Source organism: Ceratosolen solmsi, unplaced genomic scaffold (genome assembly GCF_000503995.2).
Source record: "Ceratosolen solmsi marchali unplaced genomic scaffold, CerSol_1.0 scaffold7, whole genome shotgun sequence".
NCBI lineage: Eukaryota > Metazoa > Arthropoda > Insecta > Hymenoptera > Agaonidae > Ceratosolen > Ceratosolen solmsi.
In genome coordinates this window covers 9,046,705-9,070,261 of record NW_011948413.1, presented here as the reverse complement: position 1 = coordinate 9,070,261, position 23,557 = coordinate 9,046,705, and the positions used below count along the sequence as shown (strand labels likewise).

At 46.8% G+C, this 23,557-nt stretch overlaps 1 protein-coding gene across 1 annotated transcript in view; it reads left to right on the top strand.

Moving 5' to 3' along the window:
• ken (zinc finger and BTB domain-containing ken and barbie protein) overlaps nucleotides 1-23,557 on the top strand; it is a 31,041-nt gene that overhangs the window by 4,772 nt on the left and 2,712 nt on the right. The window contains exons 2-5 of the mRNA XM_011506143.1: nucleotides 20,811-20,929; nucleotides 21,414-21,704; nucleotides 21,916-22,091; nucleotides 22,642-22,899. Coding sequence (XP_011504445.1) covers nucleotides 20,903-20,929; nucleotides 21,414-21,704; nucleotides 21,916-22,091; nucleotides 22,642-22,899 — 752 coding nt within the window. The 5' untranslated portion in view covers nucleotides 20,811-20,902. The remainder of the gene's footprint in view (nucleotides 1-20,810; nucleotides 20,930-21,413; nucleotides 21,705-21,915; nucleotides 22,092-22,641; nucleotides 22,900-23,557) is intronic.

The window sequence follows — 23,557 nt, the reverse complement described above, 5'->3', positions numbered from 1 at the left end:
GACTGAGAGATATAGAGAAAGATAGAAAAATGAGACCGAGAGAGGCTTATTTTTGTTTTCATTTGTTTTTAATTCGAAATTATCCCTGTACTCGAAGATCGGCAACCGATACTCGGTTTCCTTACTCGGTTAAGCCCATAATTGTTTATTTCTACTCTGACAGATGTAATATATTACACTTAAAATATATTTCTTATTACTTGCAAAGGAGTTTCGCAGAAGCAACACAACACTCAAATGTCGGCATAAGCGTAAATTTCCATCGCGAGCCCGTGCTCTCTACGCGTGTAATACCAATGCTAAATTATAATTTGTATTAGTGAATTGTCGATGATGAATAGGCCGACGTAGAAAACTTCCGGCATTTCTAGGTAAATTTTAGCTCGACTTATTTTCACGTCCTCGCAAGCTGCCACTGCATTACCTATCGCGAGTTTCTAATTCCTTCTTCCTCCCTTCTGCGCGCTCGTGCAGCAGTCATTGGAATTACGACCAAAATGAAAAAATGAAAAAAAAAATAAATAAATAAATAAATAAATAATAACATAAATAAAACTTCCTCCATTTCATAGAAGATGTCATGTGTGTAGCATCGAAAGGAATTGTATATTTGTTATTGTGGAGAAGCAAAAGAAAAAAACGGTTAGTAGTAAGTGATGCAATGCTAAATGCGTACGGATAGCAAATGAAAATATTGCGTAACTCTTAAATCAAACAAAAGTTATTTAAGCATGAAACTATTTACTACATCTAGCAATTTAATTACTCATAAAGTATGGCTAATTATAGACTTGTTACAATTATTTGTCCTAATCATTAAATGGGCGCGCGCACGTAATGTCTGCATAACTAAGCTAAGTTATGTATAAAAATAAGTAAGCCGTTAATTTCAATAGAGATTCCGTAGATTTGATAAATTTTGCGCTAAAATTATCATGATAGAGTAAACGAGAGCGGCATCAATTAAAACGAGGCTGGTAAAATATTTGCGATGAAAAAAATATCAAACAGTGTGAAAAAAAAAAATTGGCAATACAGTCGGACCTTGACATTGTGTCGAGTGTCGAGAGTTTGATACTCGCACGTTTACATCGTAAAGTTAAAAGGGGCTTCCTCTCAATCTCTCTCTCTCTCTCTCTCTCTCTCTCTCTCATGCCGATATCCGTTTGATGATTAAGAATGAAAAGGAGGAAATGCATTGTCGATCCAACAATCTCGACGCGACAATGGGGCATTTCAATTTCCAGTGCCTCGTCGCGGCTTAGATGCGGAATAATAACATCGATAAGAGTGGGGCAAAAACGAATAACCGAACGATTACCATAAACGTGTTCCATAACGCACGCCCAACACGATTATACCGAGTCGATAAGTTCGCGCCGCCAAAATCGCCGTAATCACCAGTGCGCTACATTGGGTTACAGCGCGTCGACGCGCTGCTTCGACCTCGTCACCGTCGACTTTGGCACCGCTTCTTCTCTCTCTTCTTCTCGGCGGCGATGCGCTCATGTATCATCCTCCTTAGGAGATACAATAATTCGGCTGAGCTGATGATGGATGTTGCTTTGTAATTCCGTAGCCCTAGTATTGGCGTTTGATCGCTATTAGAGGAGGCGGCGGTGGTTCCACACGAGGACGAGACTACCTAAGAGGTAATACGTCGATTGCCTTTTCCCATTTATCTTAATGACATTCATTAGCCTTAAATTATTTTATCGTCTCGTATTCTCTGTTGTCCTCGCTATTGTTGCTTTGTTTGTATCGACGATCGTTATAAACGAGCATGGGAATTTGGAGAAATTTTGCCACTGCGTACGCGCTCTTTAAAGTCGTTTTTCTCAACATCGACAACTTTTGTTTTTAACATTTTTGTTATTCTACACTTACATTTGTATTTCTTTCGCATGCTTTCCTCCTTATCTTTACGTCTTTTTTACGTTCCATTTCTTTATCGTCGTTCCGTATTTCGTTTCCTTCTTCATTCTTCAATAATGTTTTTATTGTCCCCTATCCTCGGCCGCTTGTCGCTTTACGCCGTTCAAATAAATATTTGCTCGACAACAACATCGCGCGCTACCCGTCGCCAATTCTTACCAATTAGAATAAACCAAATGTTCCCTATCGGTCTCTGTCTGTCTCTCTCTCTCTCTCTCTCTCTCTCTCTCTCGCGGTCCTGCGGAAATCAATTCGATACGCGTAGCAGCTTATCGTCATGCCGCGCGGCGCTCCGGCTATAATTGCAGGCGTGGATTGGTAAAAATGCCTTCGAGCCGCTGCAGTCTTGGGGCTGTAATCTTCCCCGGGGGTTCCTCCCTTTCCACGATTCACTTTGCAATTTGCGCCCGCCAGATCGCATTAAGAGCGCTCGCATTGGCTTTCTCGAGCGCATTCTGCGTACATTCCGCCCGGATAGGCGCGCAATCCGCAGCCACGCGCATTAATTTCGAGTCTGTCACTATATTATAATTAAAATTAGATTAACCTTGATAAAGTTTCCTCCTACTGAACAAAGATAGTTTAAATATTATTTCAGTACGTCATGGTGTATTTTTACCAAAATCGTTTTACCTGAATGCGAGGCTCCATTTTTACGATGTGCCTCGCTTAATTAAACGCACGGATATCGTGAATATCAACGCGCGCGGCCCGTTATCACCATTGATAATTCGAAATATTTTGAAAATTACTCAGCCAGTTGAGCTCCTATTATCATTAAACGTTTTACCTACTAAATGTCATTAAAGCATGAGAGAGTCGGTATCATGATAAAGAACGACTACGCCCATCATCGTGTCTTACTCGACGAGTCTCTCGTTTCAAGGTCTCGCTCTCTTCGCGATCACCTCTTGCTTTATTATTTTTCGGAAATTTACCTCTCAATTTACTCGGGCTTAATAATCCCGACACACCCCCGCTCGTCGAGCACTGCGTGAAAACGTTCGGATTCCCTCGAATGCCTCCCGGTGAGATTCGCGGCGGTGTAATTTTCCCCCTCGGTACGAAAATAGCCGCCGAAGGCAAGAGAGAGAGCCAAGCGCGAGCGGAAGAAGCGAGTCGGCGAGCGGCCGACGAAGGGGCGTGAGCGGGAGAAAGAAGAAGAGAATAATCGCGCGTAGAATAGAGGAAGAAGAAGGGAGAGGGCCGGGAGGACTGAGCGATGTGGGAAAAGAGGAAGCTAATCAGAAGCGGAAGCGCGCTCTGGCGAGTTCGGGGGCCTTGAGGAGCAGCAGCCGCGCTTCTTAGCTCTTTAATTGCGAGTTGATTTTCAAGGCACCGTAACGTTCACGGGGCTAGCGACGAAATGCATAGAGCCGCGAGGAAGGGAGGGGAAGGGCAGGCGGGGGTAGTCGGGATAATAGACGAGAGGGAGGCGCAACCGACAGCTTTAGCGATCGCGACTACCGGTCCAAGTTATCTTAATAAAGTGCCGGCGGAAGCCCACGTAGTTTTCTGCAGCGGCCGCTAATTTTCTTGGGAAAAGTCGAGAAAGCGTGAAGCTGTTCTCGCTCGCCCCCAATGTAATCGCGGATTGTTTTCGTTTCATTCGGTCGAGCTGCTACTAACGTAGCGGCATCGTGCTTTCGTGAGAAATCCGTAAGTCGCCAGAACGTAATTCCTGTGCTTAACATTATTTTGGCTGATCGAGCTCGAGCCGTAACTTTTCACACGTTGCATTTAATTCATTATATAAGGCTTTTCGAGCGCTCCTTTTTTTCATCTTTTATCTTTGTTTTTGTGGTTGGCTGAGGGAGGTAGGGCGGGAGGGAGGGATGCATCGGACACTTCGTTGAAATTTCATACTTACATAAGTGAGAAAAGAGTTTGAATTGTGTTAAGAATTTGCAAGCCGCTTTTTTCCAATTGCCGATCATGATTTATTATTATACAAGTTTGCAAATAACTAAAGGGGCACGAGCTAATTATCTAAGTAATATGTCGCACTCGTATACGCTATTTATTGAACATGAAAAACGACGGTGCAAAGATCGAATGATTTTCGGAAGCGTGAAACATTGCTTCGGTAGCGATGTCCATTGGAAAACGAAAATCAACACTTCGCGGCTCTCGGCGTTCAAATCCCTGTGTATCGTGAATCAGATAGGATCGCCTAACAATCGTGATTTATCGTTGTATTTCGTCGCATTGATCACGCCGACACTTGCACTAATTAGGAAACAAAAGCGCGGGCGGCCACTCGAGTTGAGCTCACCGCGTCGCGCGAGTTTGTCGACGGTTGCCACCATTGGACCGTCGACTCGCGGTCGCGAGAGGGATAAACAACGCAAAAGAAAAAAGCACGCGGATGCGAATGAGAACGACGTGGTTGGCTGTTAGGCGCGGCGGGGCGCGGTGAGTCGAGTCGAGTCGAGTCGCTGCAAGGCGGGGCGGGCGAGGCGAGGCGCGGCGAGGCGAGGCGAGGTGTGGTGCAGTGTGGTGAAGTGAGGTACGATGAGGTGGAGTGCGGTGTGAGGTGAGGTGAGATGAGGTGAGGCGAGGTGAGGTGCGATGAGGTGAAGTGAGGTGAGGCGAGGTGAGGTGAGGCGAGGCGAGGCGAGGCGAGGCCCGTTGGGGCGCTGAGGCGGGTGGGGAGAGCTCGGATGCGCATTTTTCCTCTCACTTTGTTGGGCGGGCACGCGCCGTGCGTGGAAAAGTGCAGCGTCTCCGTAGCAGTTTGAGCGAGACGCCAAAGCGCAAAATCGAAATGCACAAATTACTTTTGGCATTAGCTTGGTGCGATACTTTCTACGATACAATTATTATTACGATGATCCCAAATATAATATGATCGGAGATTGTATTTCCCCTCGTCACTCGACCGGCGCCAAAGATGTGTATAAAGCTCCACTTACGCGAGTCGTTTCTTAGAGTAGTTTTCTCCGAAACAATTATGGCCTAATGCCGTCTGTTAAATGCCATAGTGTGGGCATCGTTACACGAACAAATATCGAATGCTACGGAATCCTTTACATAAGAAGGCGCGCAAGTGTATACTTACGATTTACGTAAGCCTGTAGCCGCGATCGTTCCTGTTAAGAGGATACGGCATCGTGACCTCTCTCTCTCTCTCTCTCTCTCTCTTACTCTTACTCTTACTGTTACTCTTACTCTTACTCTTACTCTTACTCTTACTCTCTCTCTCTCTCTCTCTCTCTCTCTGCCCCCCCCCTCTCATTATGTATCTCGATCCGGTGGTGTAGAACTCGCGCGCGCAGTAATGACGCCGCATGGGGCTTTCGAGGCACGGCCGCCGCTGTGCAATGACGAAAAGGCTCTTTCAAGGTTAGCCGCGACTGCTCTAGTGGTAGCCGATTCCCTCCTCCCGCGGCCTGCCGCCTTGAGCCACCGCGCCCGCCCACCTCCGCCTTTGTCGTGGCGAGGAAACTTCAAATGTACGTACGAGTAAGCGAGCCCGCGTGTCACGTAATACGCTTGCACGCGCGCCTCTTCTCTTTTATTGTTCCACGGGAGATCTTGCGCAAGGACGGAGCGCGCGCCGCTGCTTTTCTTCTTCTTCGCGGCCTCGCGCGCACACGCGCGCCATTCCACCATTCGTTTTTCCAGCGTAATTTTTCCGCCGAACGAGTCGAGCCAGCCACTTTATACCGGCCCTCTCATTCCTCCCCGGCATTTTTCTTCTGTTTCTTTTAATCCCACTTATTTTCTTTTCTCTCTCTCTCTCTCTCTCTCTCTCTCTCTCTCTCTCTCTCTCTCTCTCTCTATCTATCTATCTATCTATCTATCTATCTATCTATCTATCTATCTATCTATCTATCTATCTATCTTTCTCGCTCTATCTCTCTTTACTCAAACACTTCGTGTAATAAACAATCTTTTATCTCCGTGATGGTAGGGCGAGCGACTTGCTAAGGATGCATCGCAGCTTACGTCCGGCGTTTTGTCACATTACCAATGAATAAGCTTTCCCAAGGCTGCTGGCTTCCGTGACAAGAAACTTCTTTCCCGGACCTCTTTCACTTGCCTATTTACGAGTCCACTCAATTCGACAAGAACATGATAATTCTTATACCGCAAGCGGTGTCCCCGACTTTCATCCGACTCCCGATCGTCATGCCACTCGTCACCCCACCGAGCCCTTAATCTTACCTACCTCGAGTCGTCTGTTGCTTCTCGCTTAATCTTAAATCAATGGCAATCGGCCGTCGAGAATCGATCGCCGAAACTCAAAATCCATAAGTCCCGATTATCGGGCAGCAGGTTAGCGACCTGCAGCCATACGATGGCCACAGGTCGGCCTAATGTTCCTCGTCAGGCTCGTACGGAGACGTCGAAAGCGTTCGCGATTCTTATTATCTTGGCCTATGTGTCGTGATGCCGAGGAGGAAATTTTCTTCGGTCGTCGACGTTGACGACTTGGTGATCGAGCAGCGGCTGTCTAACAACCCGTTCTTGCGAATTATAATGTCTCGTCTGTCGTCCGGTGCTCGGACTCGTTGGCGGTTCGTTCACCGTGGTGGGCTCGTGGCTGCGGCTTTGGACTGCGTTTGGGGGAGGTTGGGTCGTGGGGCGATTGGGACGGGACAGCGAAGTCGGCGCTCGGCGAACCGGGAAACCCCTCGTGTGCGGTCGTCGAACGCCGAGGCCATTTAAAGCGACGCTTTTATTAATATTAGGCGCGATGGCTGTGCGTTTCGCCGCAAGATTTCGTCATTTGCGGGCCGAGCGAGGGTGCCGAGGCATTTCAGGGGAGTCTCGCGCGACGGAGCTTCGCACTCCGGCAGGGAGTCCTTCGGGCCTCTTAATATCCGTTCGGTCGAGAGTCTCTTAATATCCGTTCGGTCGAGTTCAGGCACATCGACCCTTGTGGTCTGTCCGCGATTTACGCTCGCCCTCATGGACGGCTACCGTTACTCGCTCCCAGTCAACTTTCGAAGAGGACCTGCTTGACCTTTCCCCTCGTCGAACTCGGCGTATATGCGATTTCCACGGGAGAGCGTTGCCACGAGATCACCGTCTCTGTCGACTCGACGCGTTCACGTCAAGTGCCTGGGCGTCGATTGGCCCAAATTTTCAAATGCTCTTCATGGAGGATCCCATTGTCCCTTAATTATTGACGAAATAGTTGTTTCAGCGCGACTGTTTGGTGCCGTAAAAATCGCTTGGGAAATCATCGAATGCTCGGGTCGCTTTCATTTTTCGGCCTTTATTCCGAACGACTGTCTGCCTCCTCTTCGTCATCTCCCCCCCCCCTCTTCCTCCACCGCCACTCTTTCTCCTGCTGCTCCTCCTTCTCATCTCTCCCAACTGACTGATAATAATAATGAAGCGTGGTCGTGGGTGCGTCGTGGCCGCCGAATCTCTTCAAGGATAGAGATTTTGCATTATTGTAATACGCGGTAGTGGGTCGAGTGCGCGGTACTCTTAGCGAGAGCAGGTAAGAGCGAGCCCACTACGAGCAGCAATAATGGCAAAGCGTACTTTCACCGCCGACCCTTCTCTCGTCACATTGTTCCAACATCGTTTCTGTCTCGGCGAAAACGACAGTTTAATTAACCCCATTATAAGATCTGTCGGGCCTCCCCTAGTCCAGTCCCGAATTTTATACAAGCGCATTACATAAAATTTCTTGTATTACGGTCAGAGGAAAATATGCTCGTTTTCAAAGGTATCAAACTATGAATAACTGGGAGAGTGTGTTTATAGTGAGTAGGGAGGTATGCAGAAATCCTCTGCAAATAACTTTATCTGTAGAGTGCGGCATGAACAAAACTACGATCGATCTTTCTTCCTTTCTCTTTAATTCTTTCTCTCTCCCCCCCCTCTCTATCTCTCTCTATCTCTATCTCTCTCTCTCTCTCTCTCTCTCTCTCTCTCTCTCTCTCTGATAGTCTTACTGTTACTCTTTCTCTTAGTCTCCCACTCGAAAGTGCTCGGTGCTACGTTCGCAATAGGCAATTTTCTGAAACGGGCGTACAACGCGAGAGGCGCACTGCACGCTAATAATACAGGGAACGGGCGATAGATGAAAGTGAAAGGGAAGCTAGAAAGGGTTGTAGCTACCGCTGTAGCCGCCAAGTAAGACTCGCTCGTGTTCATGTAGCTGTGGTAAAGTGTCGGGGAAGTGTAGCACTGGTCGGCCGTCGCCGTCATCCCGTTGGCGTGCATTTTGCGCGCGCACTCGTACGTACGATCGCGCGACCTGCGAAAGGTGCGAAAGAGAAAAAGAGAGAGAGACAGAGAGAGAGAGAGAGAGTGAGTGAGTGAGTGAGCGCACGAGTGCCGGGCGGGCGGGAGAGAGACACAGAGGGCTGGGAGGGAAAGGGAATAGCGAGAGAGAGAGAGAGAGAGAGAGATGAAAGAGAGAGGTTGCCGGCGAAATACCGGAGTCATGAGCTTCGCCTTTTAATGCTTGGCGACATACACTTGCAGGCGCGCGCGCCCGTATGCTCGTGTAAGTGCAGCCTGTCAGTGGCGGCGCGGCAATTTTTCCGCCGCGGCCCCTCGAGGTAGAGCTGAATTCTTTCATTTCTCAAGTTATATCGATACTTGCACAGGCCTGCTCGCGCATGAGAAATGCCGCGGTTGCCGAGCTCCCGGTAAGTGCAGCTCCGGTTGCATCCGACTTTCGTTGCATCGTGAGAAGATGTTTTCCAGATGAGCTCCGTTTCACGTGCTGCTGCGATTACTCGGCTCGCGTCTCCCGGTGTTTACGTACGACGCGGGAACGGGATGCACTGGTTATTATTGGGAGGGAAGACTTACTGATAGCCGAACGAACTGAGAGAGGGGGTGACAGTGTGCGCGTGTGCGTGTGCGCGTGTGTTCGCAAGCTTGGGGATAAGTGTGATTTCGAGGGCAACGCGCCGACCAACCCATTTTTCCTAACAATTTCCTACCTGTTGGTTCTTCAGCTCACCCATGAATTATAACCAATAGACCATTGATATTCACATTCTCGTTATTGCTAACGAATAATTTATCGTTGGTTGCACATTGAAGGATAAGGAGAGGGAGCGGGAGGACGCAATCAGTGAAAGTCCAAAACGTATTTGCGAATTTTCTTATCATTTTCACGCCGACGAAATGAGCGAAAAAAACCATACTCCAATTATTCGTTTACGAAAATTCAGCGCTCGTTATCTCGACAATTTCTGGTTAATTAAAGTCTCGGCTTTCGGCATCTCGGCCGAATAAACTCGTTTTCCCTCCTTTATGCAATTTAAACATTATCAATTTATCATATGGAAATTACGCGCTACTTGGTACTCGCTCGGATCCTCGTCGCGAATAAATAGTACCCGCGTCGCCTGTGCCCGTACTTGGCCATTACGGTTTGGAGTAGCGGCCGCCGATGAAATTGATAAAGAACGAGCGATTTCGAGCTACCAGCGAAGAAATATGAAATTGCACGAGAGGAGAGGGACGGATAAGCGAATACGAGTCGGAGAGCTGAGCTTGGACGCCCAGCCTTGACACGAAAAAGTCAAAAAATGCGAAGCCTCTCGGGGCCGTGTTATTTTTTCTCGCGGCCGATGCATGTGTGCGATTGTCATTGTCGCTTCCTGCTCTTCTTGGAACCTCGGGGCAAGGAGTCGAAGCCGCCGACATAGGTTCAGGGACGCCTGCGAAAGCGACGTACTCACCCGCAACTCACCGTCGAATCGACGTACTTTACGGCGAGTGCCGGCAATGAACGGGCCCCGTGCCAATTAGCTTCCCGAGCCCCGGGCGATTAGCGACTACCGGTGGCTGACAAGCAGGACTTTCCGCAACGGACTCAAATTTTCAGGACGATCAATCGGGAAACAATGGTCCTCCCGCGCGGTCTAATTCGCTCGCTCGGAGCCAGTCCGAGACCTCCTCGAGGCGGGCATTTTAATTTTCCAGCCTCGACATTTGCGTAACCCAGTTTCGCCATCTTTCAATTCAATGGTAGTTCCAGCACTGGCTTGAACATCCATCGCCGCTGCCTCGCGGACTCGCGGCAGCGAAAGCCGAGTTTTTAAACGCGGAAAAAGTTGGGTCGGCGGTGGTGGTGGTGGTGGTGGTGGCGGTGGCGGTGTCGGTGGCGGAGGCGGAAACGAGGGCTAGGGGGAGTCGACCGATACTCGTCATGCGGGCGCGCGGAGGTGAGACCGAGGCGAATTATTATTGCGAGGCGGCGGAGCTGGAGAGAGGAAGAAGAGTGGAAGACGTGGCGGCGGCGTCGGGTTGGAATGCGGGGGGAGGGGGGATATTTGGAAGTGATCTGGAAGATTTCAGCGCGGGCCCCCGGTTCGCTTTATGTACGGTTTAACGAGTGCTACTGTTTATTATTTGGTACATTTGACCTACTGTCGCTCCAGCTCTCCTCTCCCCACCACTCTTTATCGCTTCTTCTTCTTCTTCTTCGCTCGCTCTCTCTCTCTCTCTCTCTCTCATATCTCCTTAGTCAGCGTTATAACGTTCATGGTGTGCATAATGGGGAAAATTTACGACCTTTCGTTGATACGTGACTGCATGAAACTCGCGTTACACGCAATCGTTCTGGTGATTCATAATGTTTCCTTGGCTAACGAATAAGTCATTCTTTGGCTTCTAAATATTAGAATTATGTATATCGGCTGTGCATTATAGCATTTTGGCTGGTCGTGCCCTTTAAGCTCCCTTTCCCTCAATTCCGCCATCGCTAATGATTCGATGATGAATGAACGATAGGGCAATAGGCGCTACGTCGCAGATCTTTACGGCTCTCTCCCAACAGTCCTCGTGACTTTATTGCATTTGCCCCGGTTAGTTTGAAATCAGTATCATTCGAATTAAATAACTCGAACTCCAAATTTAAGCGAACTATTTGAGCTAACCGCTCCGTTCAAACGGTCACGCCAACGACTAAAGATCAACGAACGCGCCAGCACGATCATCTGCATTGAAGCTGTTTCCTTGCTACAATAAACAACGTCGTTATCCAGCGAGCGAAAGCACGCGCCGACACGAAATTCCACGTCGATCAACAACCCAAAGTATACAAACACCGAATGTAACAGTCGCACGCACCGGCTTTCCGTAACTTTGTTCTTTTTCTTTCTCTCTCTCTCTCTCTCTTTTGCGTTTCTCGGTCGTTCAAGGGTGCACGAGATACCGAGTCATAGAGTCATAGATTGGTTGTATGTAACGAAGAGAGTGAGTGAGTGAGTGACTAAGTGTGTGTGTGTGTGTGTGTGTGTGTGCGCGTGTGCGCCTGTGCGCGTGTTCGTGTGCGAGAAAAGTCCAATAGGACAAAAGGCGAGCGAATCGAGAGTCTCAAGAGTTTGGGGCGGCGCCCGCGCGTACAAAATTCGCGAAATTCACCGGCACAGCTTTCACTTATCGAAATCTCGTCGACGGCTCGGTTAGAGCATGTCGTTCTCTCTCTCTCTCTCTCTCTCTCTCTCTCCCGTATTCTTTCCCCACCCGTGTCGGTGCTGCCCCACCCGCGAAATTCCCGGCAGCCCTCGTTTTCGGGCCCACCTACGGTTCGGCCATCCAAAATTTCAACGTCATGCTTGACGTCCCCCCACGATTACCGCACCGACTCTTACTACTTGACACGCATCGGCGAATTTTTTACTCGCGCTTTCCCCGAGACGGAGATGCGAGACAAGCGCCGCGACGCTTCCTTTTACATCCTGTGCCTATTATCATTAATGCAGCGGTGCGAGAGATTGTAAGTGAGAGGAATCGGCGCAGCCGATGCATTGTACCACAAAGATTATTATCTATCGATCGCCTCGAGACGGCCTAGCGATCTAAAAATCCAGATTCCCTGCTTTTGATGTGGTGCGCATATTCCGAGACAGGCAGGCTCTTTTGCGTTTCAGATGATTAAATATTTTTCTGCTGCTTGTGCAATTGAACGCGGTCGCGTACTCGGAGTCAGTACGGCCGCTTCATGCAGAAGAATAAGACTTTTTAATGGCTACTTTCATAATATCGTTGATTTTTAGTACTTTGAAAACAAATAGCATAATTCGACGTTTATAATACGACTAATCCGTCCATTAATTTGGCTTTACTATTTTAAAATAAACAGCGTGGACTTAATTCTTCGCGGGCATTATATAATAACGGGCGGCTGAGAGTATCAGTGGTTAAAGTTGACAAACGTAATGTCGCTCCGAGCGAGCACAATGCAAAATCGGGCCCCGAAACGAATTCCCGAGTTACATGCTCGTGCTCGGCTCGGCGGTGGTTACGCGTTAAATCGTTTTCCTATTTTCCGCCACAAAAACGCCGACTTTCCTCTTGTATAACCAATGCGCGCGTGCGCGTGACTTTCCGGCCATTAAAAGAGAATACAGCGCAGCGGCTCCATAGTCCCCGGATCACAATCGCGGCTGACATCAGATCCAGTCATTTTCTCCATTTTTGTTTTCTTTCGCTCGATCGCTCTCTTTCCCCGGGCCCCAGAACTGCCCCAGAACTGCCCCAGAAATTACATAAGAGCGCCTGCCTGCGTACTAGTCGCGAGCCAAGGGCATAAGGGAAACGGGAGTGCCGTCCACGGCCTCGCCTCCACGGCGCTACGAAAAACATAATAATGGGGACTTTCTTTCGCTCGTCTTATTATCGAGACTATAGTAGATTTCACTTTCGCGTTGGCGGACAATCCTATTATTCGACCAAACTCATTCTCCCTCCCCTCGACCCCCCCCCCGGCCCCCCCCCCCCCGGCCGCCGCGCACGGCCGCCCGCCGGACCCTGGTCGTTTCCGCTGGCCCAATTCGCCGCCGCTCGCCGCTCGCTTACCTAATTCGCTTCGGCTGCTCGTGCATGCGCTCGCTCCAACGATCGCCACCGCCACTTTCTCGCGTTAGACGCCGAGCGGCGTTCAGGTCGTAAGAAAAAAAAAAAAAAATCGGGCGAAAGTGTCGGCCTTTTTCCACGCGCGATATACGCCTCGGCCAAGGGGGGGGGGGGCCCTTTTAACTCTGTAGCCAATCGGACGGCGCCTCGCATTACGTTTGCCTCCGACCTCCTAACGATCGAACGACCATTTTCACGCGAAAGTGAAAAGACTGGCCACCGCCCCGAGTCGCGCGAGATCGTGCGATCTTAACGCATCAGCTTCCTCAACAGCCGATTAATAGCCTGACGTCGAGGGCCGTGGGGCTTTTCGCATCGTCCCGATCGGCCGCGACGTGCAAACATTCTCACACTCGTTTGGAATGCATCGCCTTATAAAAGCGTCGATGGATTGCCGGGAGGGAAACGCGGTCGCGCGCGATACCGATGGAACGCTGTGGAACGATGGCGAGCGAGCGATTATCTTTGCCGCCTAAGCGCAACACAATGTCGCGCAACTCTGCTAATGTAGGCAGGTGAAAAAAGAAAAGACGTCGAAGAGTCGAGAGCGGCGGCAGCAGCTCATCGTCAGGGCCGGCTTTCCCAGCCGAGTAGAGTAGCGAGTACGAGTGAGACAGACGTCAACGACAAATCGGACCATAAAACGCGAATGCAATTTAACAAACGGCAAACAGTCGTAGCCAGTTTGAGCGCGGCTCGCGGTACTCGCCACTCACCGCCACTCGCCGCCACTCGCCGCCACTCGCCAGTCAGAAACGCGAAACGCCACTACTGGGCGGTAAGTGGGCTATCTATCGTTATCGGCGCCGGTACGGCAGTCGCCGTGAACGTCGTCGCCTCGAAACGCTTACGGCGGTGGCAGCACTGCTCGAACTACGGCGAGGCTCCGCCGCCGCCGGGAAACCGGGGAGAGCGCCGACGACGGGACCTAAGACGGTGGTGGCGGTGGCCTTGAACTTGGAGTCGGGCGAGTCCGCGTGCGGTTACGATCGGCTTGGATGCGCCAGCGCGGGGAGGACCAGAAGCCGCATTTACGACACACACGCGCGCGCAGAGAGAGAGATAGAGAGAGATAATAAGTGGGTGAAGGGGCGAGGCACACGCAGGGTGTGTGGGGCGGAGGGGAAATAGACGTTTTTTTGCGATGGTCGCGATTAGTCACCATCGCGCCTCGCGCTACCAGTCGAGAGAGTAAGATAAAGCACCGGGCTACGACGAGCTTTTTATATTTGGCCGCGAAATGTGTCGTACCGGCCACGAGCTTTTTCCGTTTATGTTCATTTTACGGACGTACCGTGCGCGATATTTTCCTCAAGTTTTTCCACAAATTCTTTGCGATATTATGCAAGCCCAGTAGTCCTACTCGTGCTAAAGCATTGTCATTGCGCGATAGGCGAGTAGAACATTTCTATTCTCTACGTTTTTGGAATTTAAATATCATCAATGGGGCGTCAGATTGGCTTCACTTTTCCATAAATTTCATTCGAGATTGAAATTTATACGAAGCTAGGCATTGGAGAATTGTGACAGTATTTTTTCGTTAATGAAAGGTCAAAGGAAATTGCCTTGTGTGAGCCAATGCCTTAAATTTCTCTTGTGTAATTTCCGATTTATTTAGATTTCAAAATCTGAGCGGAAGCTCATCAACTTTCTTAAAAGTGATCATGCATTGACTAGGAATACAAATACTTTTGTTATGTGTATGCGACATCGTATTTTGTTATAATAGCACTTTAATGGTAATCGGAATAAGTTATTACGAATGAATCATTAATCGCTTCGACGACTTTTCCCGAGTAGTCAGTTTGTTATAAATAATTTCTCTCGTCCATTTGAATGTCCCGTCGTATGATCAGCACCCATTCAACACAACACAAGCACACATTCTCAAAGAATTTGTCGAAAACATTAAGCGTCAATTTTATTAATATTCATGAAAGTGTTTATGCAACACGTGTTACTTTAACATATTATCGTTTAAGATTCAACACACTGTATATCGGCAACATTACTAACATATTAATTAGTCCTCGATCTAGCTCATCATTTCGTCTATCATAAAATGTCTCTCCAATACCATAAGCTTCCATCCATTCATATACTTCTCACGATTATCTCCTTACTCCAGAAGCATGACAATGTTAATATTAAAAAACACCTCGCTCGCTTATAATGGCAAGAGAGTTGAGAACAATAAAATCGAGACCCTGGCCAATCATCATTGGGCATGGCAATTGACAGAATGCGGGTAAGTGTGTGTGGGTATCGGGCGAGTAAGGAAACGCGAGCCGATGTCTCGAAGGTGAATTTTTTATATTACATCACGGAGTAACGATATATTATATATATATATATATATATATATATATATATATATATATCTCCCTCTATCTTTTCTCATACCAACACGCGCGCGAGCGCACTTTATTTTTCTCTTTCTGCAACTAGCAATGAGTTTTATTAAGCAGTGAGAAATTATGAAACGCGCGCGCGCGCACAGGTCCCTCCTCTCTTCACTTGCTTTACACTCGCAGAAAAATCTCTCGGCGCTTTATCACGTGAAAAATGGCTTGTATAACTGGAAAAACTGGATTTCGAGGCGCGCGCAGACATTACATTTTTTCTTCTCTCTCTTTAACGCTCGGCGTGTGCGCAGATATAATTCACATTATAAATCCCAAAGTTATGATTGGACGGCATCGTGCCTCCATATAGTCACTCGTTTACTCGTCCTCCCCTTAGCTCAAAAGCATTTCGTCAGCACAGTTTTTACAACCTCGCGCACTTTCTTCAGCCAACTGACCAACCTTCTCCCGCGCTCATCATCCTGCGCGCCACTCAGTCATGTCGCTCTTAATTCATAAACTTCGTTATTTCTCGGTTCCCAATCGCCTTTCTCTCTCTCTCTCTCTCTCTCTCTCTCTCTCTCTCTCTCTCTCTCTCGACCGACAGACCGACCGACCGACCGACCGAACATTTCTTCAGCCGCTGACGCGCCGAGTTTCGATAGATGCCATTGGGAGCCTATACAAGGAAGCGCATTGGAAAATCGAAAGTGAAAAAAGAGCTTTTGTGTTACTGTAAATAGCAATGGGAAAACGACCTTCTGGGCAGGCGATTATTGTTCTGGCTTGAATAAGCCGCTGTTGTACAAGTGGCGAGTACACGGTAGGGACGTTCCTATATTACGATCAACGATTGAAAATCGTAAGGAAGGGATCGACGCGGCCGTGCGTAAATCAATATTCTTAGCGCCGTGGACGCAGGTTCCAAAGACGACACAAGGTCGACGGTATTGTGTCCCCCCGACACATCGTAAGCCAATTAGCGCACTTCGGACTATCTCGATATAAGGAAGATGATGTGGGTTGCGTTCATTTTTACTGGGCTGTTAGGGCGCGCGGTGGGCTTGGACTGTGTCGACCCAGATTTTGGTCGGGCACGTGCTTCGTCGGACGTTCGTTAACTTCCGCGGGAAATGCTGTGTCGTAAGCGCGCGCGTTCAACCAATTATTCCAAAGCGCTAATAATAGCCCAATGTGAATTGGTGAAAGTACGGTCATCGAGAATTTTGGACGTAAGCGGCAAGGCTTGGCCTTTGACAAAAAAAATGTCCCTATTGTTAGCGCGTTAAGAGCCAATGATATGGTGACGCATAAGCCAATATCGCTACTAACGTTGGCTAAAAAACCATTACACCATTAGATTCGTCGTTATGTATGACTCGGTACGATCGAATAACGAGGTCTCTCGTATTTTTTCTTTCCTGCATACGTCGAAAAATGGTAGTGGACGTGTTTGTGCTTACGTCTCTTATAATTACATTGGCGTGTGTTTTATTGAGATGCGATTCGAATGATTTACCTTTACGTAATCCTGCGCGCGAGCACAAAAGGAACGAGTCGAGGGAAAATTATTTATTGTATTAAAAGAATGTATTACTTGGCTGGGTTTTTTTAATACGATGCGGAGCGTATGCGAAATGCAAATTGTCGTCGAACTGGCTGGACTTGGTGCTATGATGATCTCGAGAATACGAAAATACATGGGATCCGTGTTACAATGAAAAATGTTGGAAGGATTGGAGCGGACGAGAAAGTTAGAGATTTGCGGCGGTCGGGTGAAGGGGAGGGTAACAATGAAAATAAAAAGAAGAGGAAATAGATAATTGATTTTAAATTATTCTAATGAAATATAATAACGAATTTTTAACAAAGTCAGCACTCAGGCCATTACTCATAGCATTAATTACGTAACGTAATCTTGGATTAAAATAATTTTTATTCACTTAATAATAAGCGCTCCTTTAACATATATATATATATATATATATATATATAGTCCAGTTTTAAGTAGAGATGAAATCTTGAGAGATGATAATCTTTAAATCTGTATAAGTTTTTAAAAAATGCATGCGCATTAGCTGTTTGCATGCATTTGCATTGCTTTAAATTTGACATTGTCTGTGTCCTTGAGAGGGGAAAAAAAAGTTCATTTTCATCAAATGTTGTAAGTATTTTTAAAGTGTATGTCGCTGTTTCATCTCATCGAGTCGACTATATCAAGCAAATTAATTATTCTTTTCATATAAACGGCAATGTGAATACAACAGCTTAAAATATCCATTACGTACAGGTCAGTTATGTTGCGAAAATGAAAAAAAGGAAAAAATTCTTCTACCGTCGAATGCCAAGTATGATCACGTGGTCTTTTCTTATCATCGTCACCTCTACCTGTCTCTTCTTTTCACAAAACTTCAGCACATAACTTTTTTTTATCCAGTTTTAATAGTTTCGTATTATTCAAAGTAACCTGTCAACGATGTTTTTCGCACATCTTTATGTAATTTACCAATGTCACTTACCGTATTACATAATTAGTGTCTTATATCGATTAATGCTTTTGTTTAACGCACACGAGCATTCTATGCATAAATGCTTGGAAACTTTTTTCCTTAAAATAGTAAATACGTAATGAGCATTATTTCTTAATTTTTTTCTTCTTGTTATTACCGAGAATCTGTCGGTAAAAACGTCGTAAAGAAATAAAATATAAAAAAATTAACTTTTCTAATTAACATCCCTGTATTTTCGCGCAAAGCATTTTGTAAGATCTGTCGTCGACGTATTAAAATAACAGTACAGTACAATCCTTTATCAACTTCTATGTTACATTTTAAATGCAACTTAATGCCAATAATACACAAAGCTTATAAAGAATAAATAATGAATAAGGTCAATAAAGTATAAAGCCGTTGTTATTAAAACTTGAAACTCGGAAATAAATTTTGAATTACATTTTGTTGTATAAGCATCGGGGAAAAAAACATTCAAATAAAAAAGTTTAATTATCTTTGAGATTTATGCGAATTTGAACGTTTTATAATTTTTTAGCCAATTAGACCTCATTCAAATGCTCTTTATTGGTCGTAAAAGGATTGCCTTAAAAACGGCGCACATTTTTTCATTAAATTAGCCAAATGTTCTCATACCAGTTTATTTGCAATTATAATAATGATAATTTGCGCATAATGGGGACTATTTAGCGAAGACAGTTTACCCCTGCTCTACGCGCTATTTCGATTATATTCTTTTATTTTTCGAAATCATCCTCACTTCGATATTCTTCGATCGAAACTCTCCGATAATTAAAATATTCAAAGCGATAGGATTTTAATAGTAAATAGTAGGTTTGCTTGCCATTTAAGTAAACAAACGACGCGCATCAATCGATCTGAAATTGATGGACCGATTGAAAGAATCGTCGAGGGGCCGACATTATCGCTTCGGCACCATCGGCACCGGTAATTCCCACTAATTTCCAAGGCGAAAGAAGCAATCGAAGCCGCTCGAAAGCCCAATGCTGGTATTGGCAATATTTAGAAGTTAATGAGACAGAGAGAGAGAGAGAGAGAGAGAGAGAGAGAGAGAGAGAGTGAGAGAGGCAAACCGGAGTGGCCCTCACATTCTAAGCTCTCCATAATGGAACGCAATGCAACAGTGCGCAACGCTTTGTTCCTCCGATCCATCTCTAATTGATTGCACCAGCTGCGCGGTTCGTGCGCGTAACGCGGCGTATTACGTATTCTTAGCTGGCAGTTATGCGCTCGCAACTCCTTCTCTTGGAAATGAGCATAGGAGCGATAGAACATTAGCGCGGTCCCCGCCACCGCTGCCACGAACACTGCCGCTGCCGCTACCACCGCCGCCGCCGCCGCCGCCGCCGCCGCCGCCGCCGCCGCTGCGTGACTCTTACCCAAGGTCTCGCGCGCGGCTTTCCCATTGCAGCTGCGGCTCTATGAGCCGAAGGTCGCGCTATACGGTGCGCGCATGCGTGACACATCGGCTGACACCGCCGCCACTTCGAGAAAGTACGAGCGCGATCGCTATCGAGGAAAACTCGATGCTTTTCGTCGATCGGCGAGTTCGCGCTCCCCGATCGTTATCGGCACTTGGCTACGATACGCGCGATTTTTACCTGGGATGCGGCCCCGCCGATGAGGAAACTAGCACTCACGAGCTCATTATGAGAAACTGACTTCTCACACGAGTGGCAGCCCTCACCTTCTCCTTCTCCTCTTCCTCCTCGCGTCGCCGCTCGGGCGGAGCCGTCCGGCCTCTCTCGTCCATTAAACCTTAGTCGCCGTGTTATTGCGATTTTTCTCTCTCCGCGTACACGGGCTCACGTCACGGTGCGCCGGTGCATTCTCTAGTCAAGTAACAACTCCAGTCGACGGAATTCTATTTATGATCGTTGAAATGCTATTTCCGCATGGCTGAATTACGTCCAATACGAAATTTCTTTGCCTATGTCGAAAGGAGCCTAATACCCATTGGCAATTGCCGCCTCAAAGGCTATTAAAACTAATGATTTGCTACAGTTGTGACTTGATTAATAAGAGAATATTTTAAAAAATTAACGAATAAGCGTGCCGATGTCGTGTGAGAGCGGGGCTTTTGCCATTGTAAATTAACTGTATAAGCATATGCGCGTTTCAGAGAAAGGTGGGTGAGGCGTGAGGGTAGAGGAAAATCGACGGAGATAGGTAGTGGGCAACTATTTGAGAACAGTAAAAAAAGACAGAACACAGGTCTCCCGAGCACGTCGATTAGTATTAAGTATCTTGTGCACAATTTTCAAAGACTTTAGAATGAAAATTTATATCTGGATTGGAATTTTTTGTAACGTAATTTCTCAACTCCACTTTATAATCAAAGTCAAATCGTTGACCAACGAGAGCAACTATGAGATGACTACGACGACGACAATAACACCAACAACAATTATTTTTAATTCCATGTTATTATTATCATTTTATCGTTGCATATTTATTTTTCACCAATTTACGTGAATTTTTACGAGTAAAGTGGAAGACCAATTAATTGTATTGGTAATTTTATTAGGCAAATGATACTGATCCGATTGTTTACACTTTTCTTGATTTTTTATTTTACGTTTACGCTTTACGCATCATTTATTTACTTACGCGCAATGCGACACGTATTATTTCAAATGACATGCGCGATCCGTAATATCGCGATGTCGCACAGACATTATTAATTTATTTGTTTGTTGTATTTTTTTTTAAACATATGCAAGCCTCGCGTGTACTCTGCTCGTTCATACATATGTATATTTTTTTTTTTTTTTTTTTTTTTTAAGAACAACAAAAAAAGTGACGCGTATCGCGCTCTAAGATATTATCTGAAACGACGACTTGATATTTGAAAAATATGAATTGGAGGAGACAAGAAGTATTCGCAATTTGCATAAATGCTTACAAAATGTTTGAATAACGCACTTTTTGAAACAATCATAAATCTCAAAATTTCTCAAATCTTTTAAAAGCTTTGTGCACAAGGTTACATTATTATACTTGTATTTTGATCGTGTAAAATTTGATTGGTCAAATGTTTTGTGAGAAAAATTAGATAGAAATTTAATTATCGTTTTACCCGATTATCTAAACAATCATTCGAATTGTCAATTTGTTAATATTTTTTACTAATTCTTCGTTTCTATCCTAGGAATAAGGACATATGCGATGATGCCATAGATATCATTGGCTGTTGGAAGGTGCAAAATTGATCATACTTTTTGAGGAAAAGGAATTAAGAAGATGATGTCATATGGCATCATTGGGCATGTAAGGATCACTCGCTAACTACGCACGAACGAAAGGAAAATTTTTTAAAGGGCATTTTACATTACATTTTATTCCTTTATTCTCGAGCCCCCGAGTGCATTTATGTAATGTTGCGATGCCGAAAGGCTCGTTGGGATCTTTATTATCGATCGTCCGCTTGTTCGTGTTAGTGCGCAGCTCGTGTCCGGCTTATTTCGTTTCGCGAGAACGATTGTTTTACGCTGAGTTTCCAAACCCGCATTATTTATTTTCAACGCGGGCCATTGTTAACAGCCACACCGAGAAATTCGGTAAATCAGTCACTGGCGCAAATGGCACAAGCTTGACTCGCGTCCAGTCGACTCGTCTTTTCTCAAAACTTATCTTACCGAACGATTCTAGCTACGGCAGCACACAAATTAACTTAAACGAACGGCCACCGACGGCTCGTAATTCACTTTGACATGCAATCGGGTATCTGACGCATTCGTACTTGTGCCTGCAGACGATGTATCCGGACGGACTATTGACGCTCCACTACGGCAAGCATCCGGCGACCTTGGCTGCTGAGGTCGGGGCTTGGTATTCCGGGGACCGTCACGTCGATGTGACCCTGGCCTGCGACGACGGCTCGGTCGTACGGGCTCACCGAGTCGTGCTCGCAGCAGCCAGTCCCCTATTGGCTAGTCTCCTCAGGAATCCGGCACTGGATCACGTAGTGCACCTCTCCGGGGTACGCAAGACGCAACTCAGCCATCTGCTGGAATTTCTCTACAACGGAGAGGCTCTGATACCCGTAAGTAGCTATCTGATTATTGAGTCTGCGAGCATTCCCCCCCCCCTCCCCCCATTTTCCCTCTTTTCCCCCTTTTCTGTCATAAATAAACGCCACTCTGAAATGTGTCGAGATAGATGATGTACATTGGTGCTAAGGTGCAATGGCACAATATCGACGGGGACATGTATCGGTAATTTTTAATAACATTATCTGGTACTGTAAATTTCAGTCAACGGAATTGACGCCGTTAAGAGAACTATTCGAGCTCCTGCAAATAAAATCGGAACTGTTTGAGCCCAACCAGTCACAAGGCTCAACCGGTTCCGAGCCTGAAAGGATACCCACCCCACAACCCTCGGAAGAAGGTCAAGAAAGCTCGAGTTACGAGTCTCAGTACGATGGCAGGTACGTGTGTCATTCCAGCATTTTTCCTTTATTATCATCGTCTGTTGAAGCTAATTGCGGCATACAGAATTGTTTATCCTTCTTTCGACCAATAATCGGTAAATTATACACATTTATTAAATCGCGCTTTTATAGTGCTGAGCGGTACGTAACGAAGCGTTTGGATCTGGATAATACCAAGTTAATATTCATTTCGAGATTTCGCTTTGGTGCCATGATTTTCAGCTACTTAACATGAAAATCTCATTGAGAGATATCGAGAGCAAAATATTATACAGATAATTTACAGCACTTGTAATTAATTGTCCATTTGCCGATGAGTCGAGAACGTCTTTGCTAAATAAAATTGCCTCCAATCATTGAATCCTAAATTTCAATGATAAAGCAAAGTACTTGATGCTACTAGCTAATTATTGGCATTCGCTTCAAGACAAAGTGCACAGTGAATTATAGGGAATAGATTGGCGTGGGTGGGTGGGGGGGGGGGGGGGAATAACACGAGGGCCCGATGAGCTTACGAATGGCGCATCTACCTGCGCGTGTATTACAGGCAGTCGAACAACCCGGCGGATTGCTGCTCCGTACTGATCAAGACGGAGGAAGGTTGCGAGGAGGAGGAGGAGGTCGAGCCCGAGGTCGACGTCGAGGGCGTGGAAAGCGTCGAGGGTGAGACCGTGCACTCGGAGAACCGGGAGGGTAGTATCGAGCCACCCCGGCGGAGGGACAGCTCCGACCCTGTCAACCTTAGTCTCAACTCCGGGACCTCGACGACCAGTGACAGCTCCCACGACATCGTACACAGGCTCGAGTCCTCGTTGCGAGGATGCCTGGACGACGCGGGCAAGTACCGCGAGAACAATAGCGATGCCGTACAGCAGCAGCAGCAGCAGCAGCAGCAGCAGCAGCAACAGCAGCAGCAACAGCAGCAACAGCAGCAGCAACAACAGCAACAGCAACAGCGCGAACAGCAGCGCGAGCAACAGCGCGAGCAGCAGCGCGAACAGCAGCGCGAACAGCTGAGGTGAGCACCGGGAGTCGGCGATTCGCACGCCAACTTCCCATCAGATCTGGCTGGGACGAGGAGTTCCTCACTTCATGATCGCGCGACTTGTAATTTATCCGCCCTTAACTCGTTCCCGCGGCCCGCGATTTCACCGATAAGCCCCACGACCTTGCACACACCGGGGAATTAAGTGTGAAATCGGAATTGCACATCGTGCATAGAGAATTCGTAGCCAATGGATTCGTAATTTTATGCTGCTCATCGCTCGGAACGGCAACCCTCCACTCCTTTAATTGCAAAGTTAACGCACAATTTACTTATCGCCCCATCTCGCGTGTTTTCTCAACTAATCGTCGCTCGCCTCCTTGCAAACTCAGGAAATTCCCAACGTTTTTCAATACTTTTCAAAATTCCAGCGACTCGGTATTTTACGGAAGGTATGGTCGGGGTGGGGGGTGGGGGT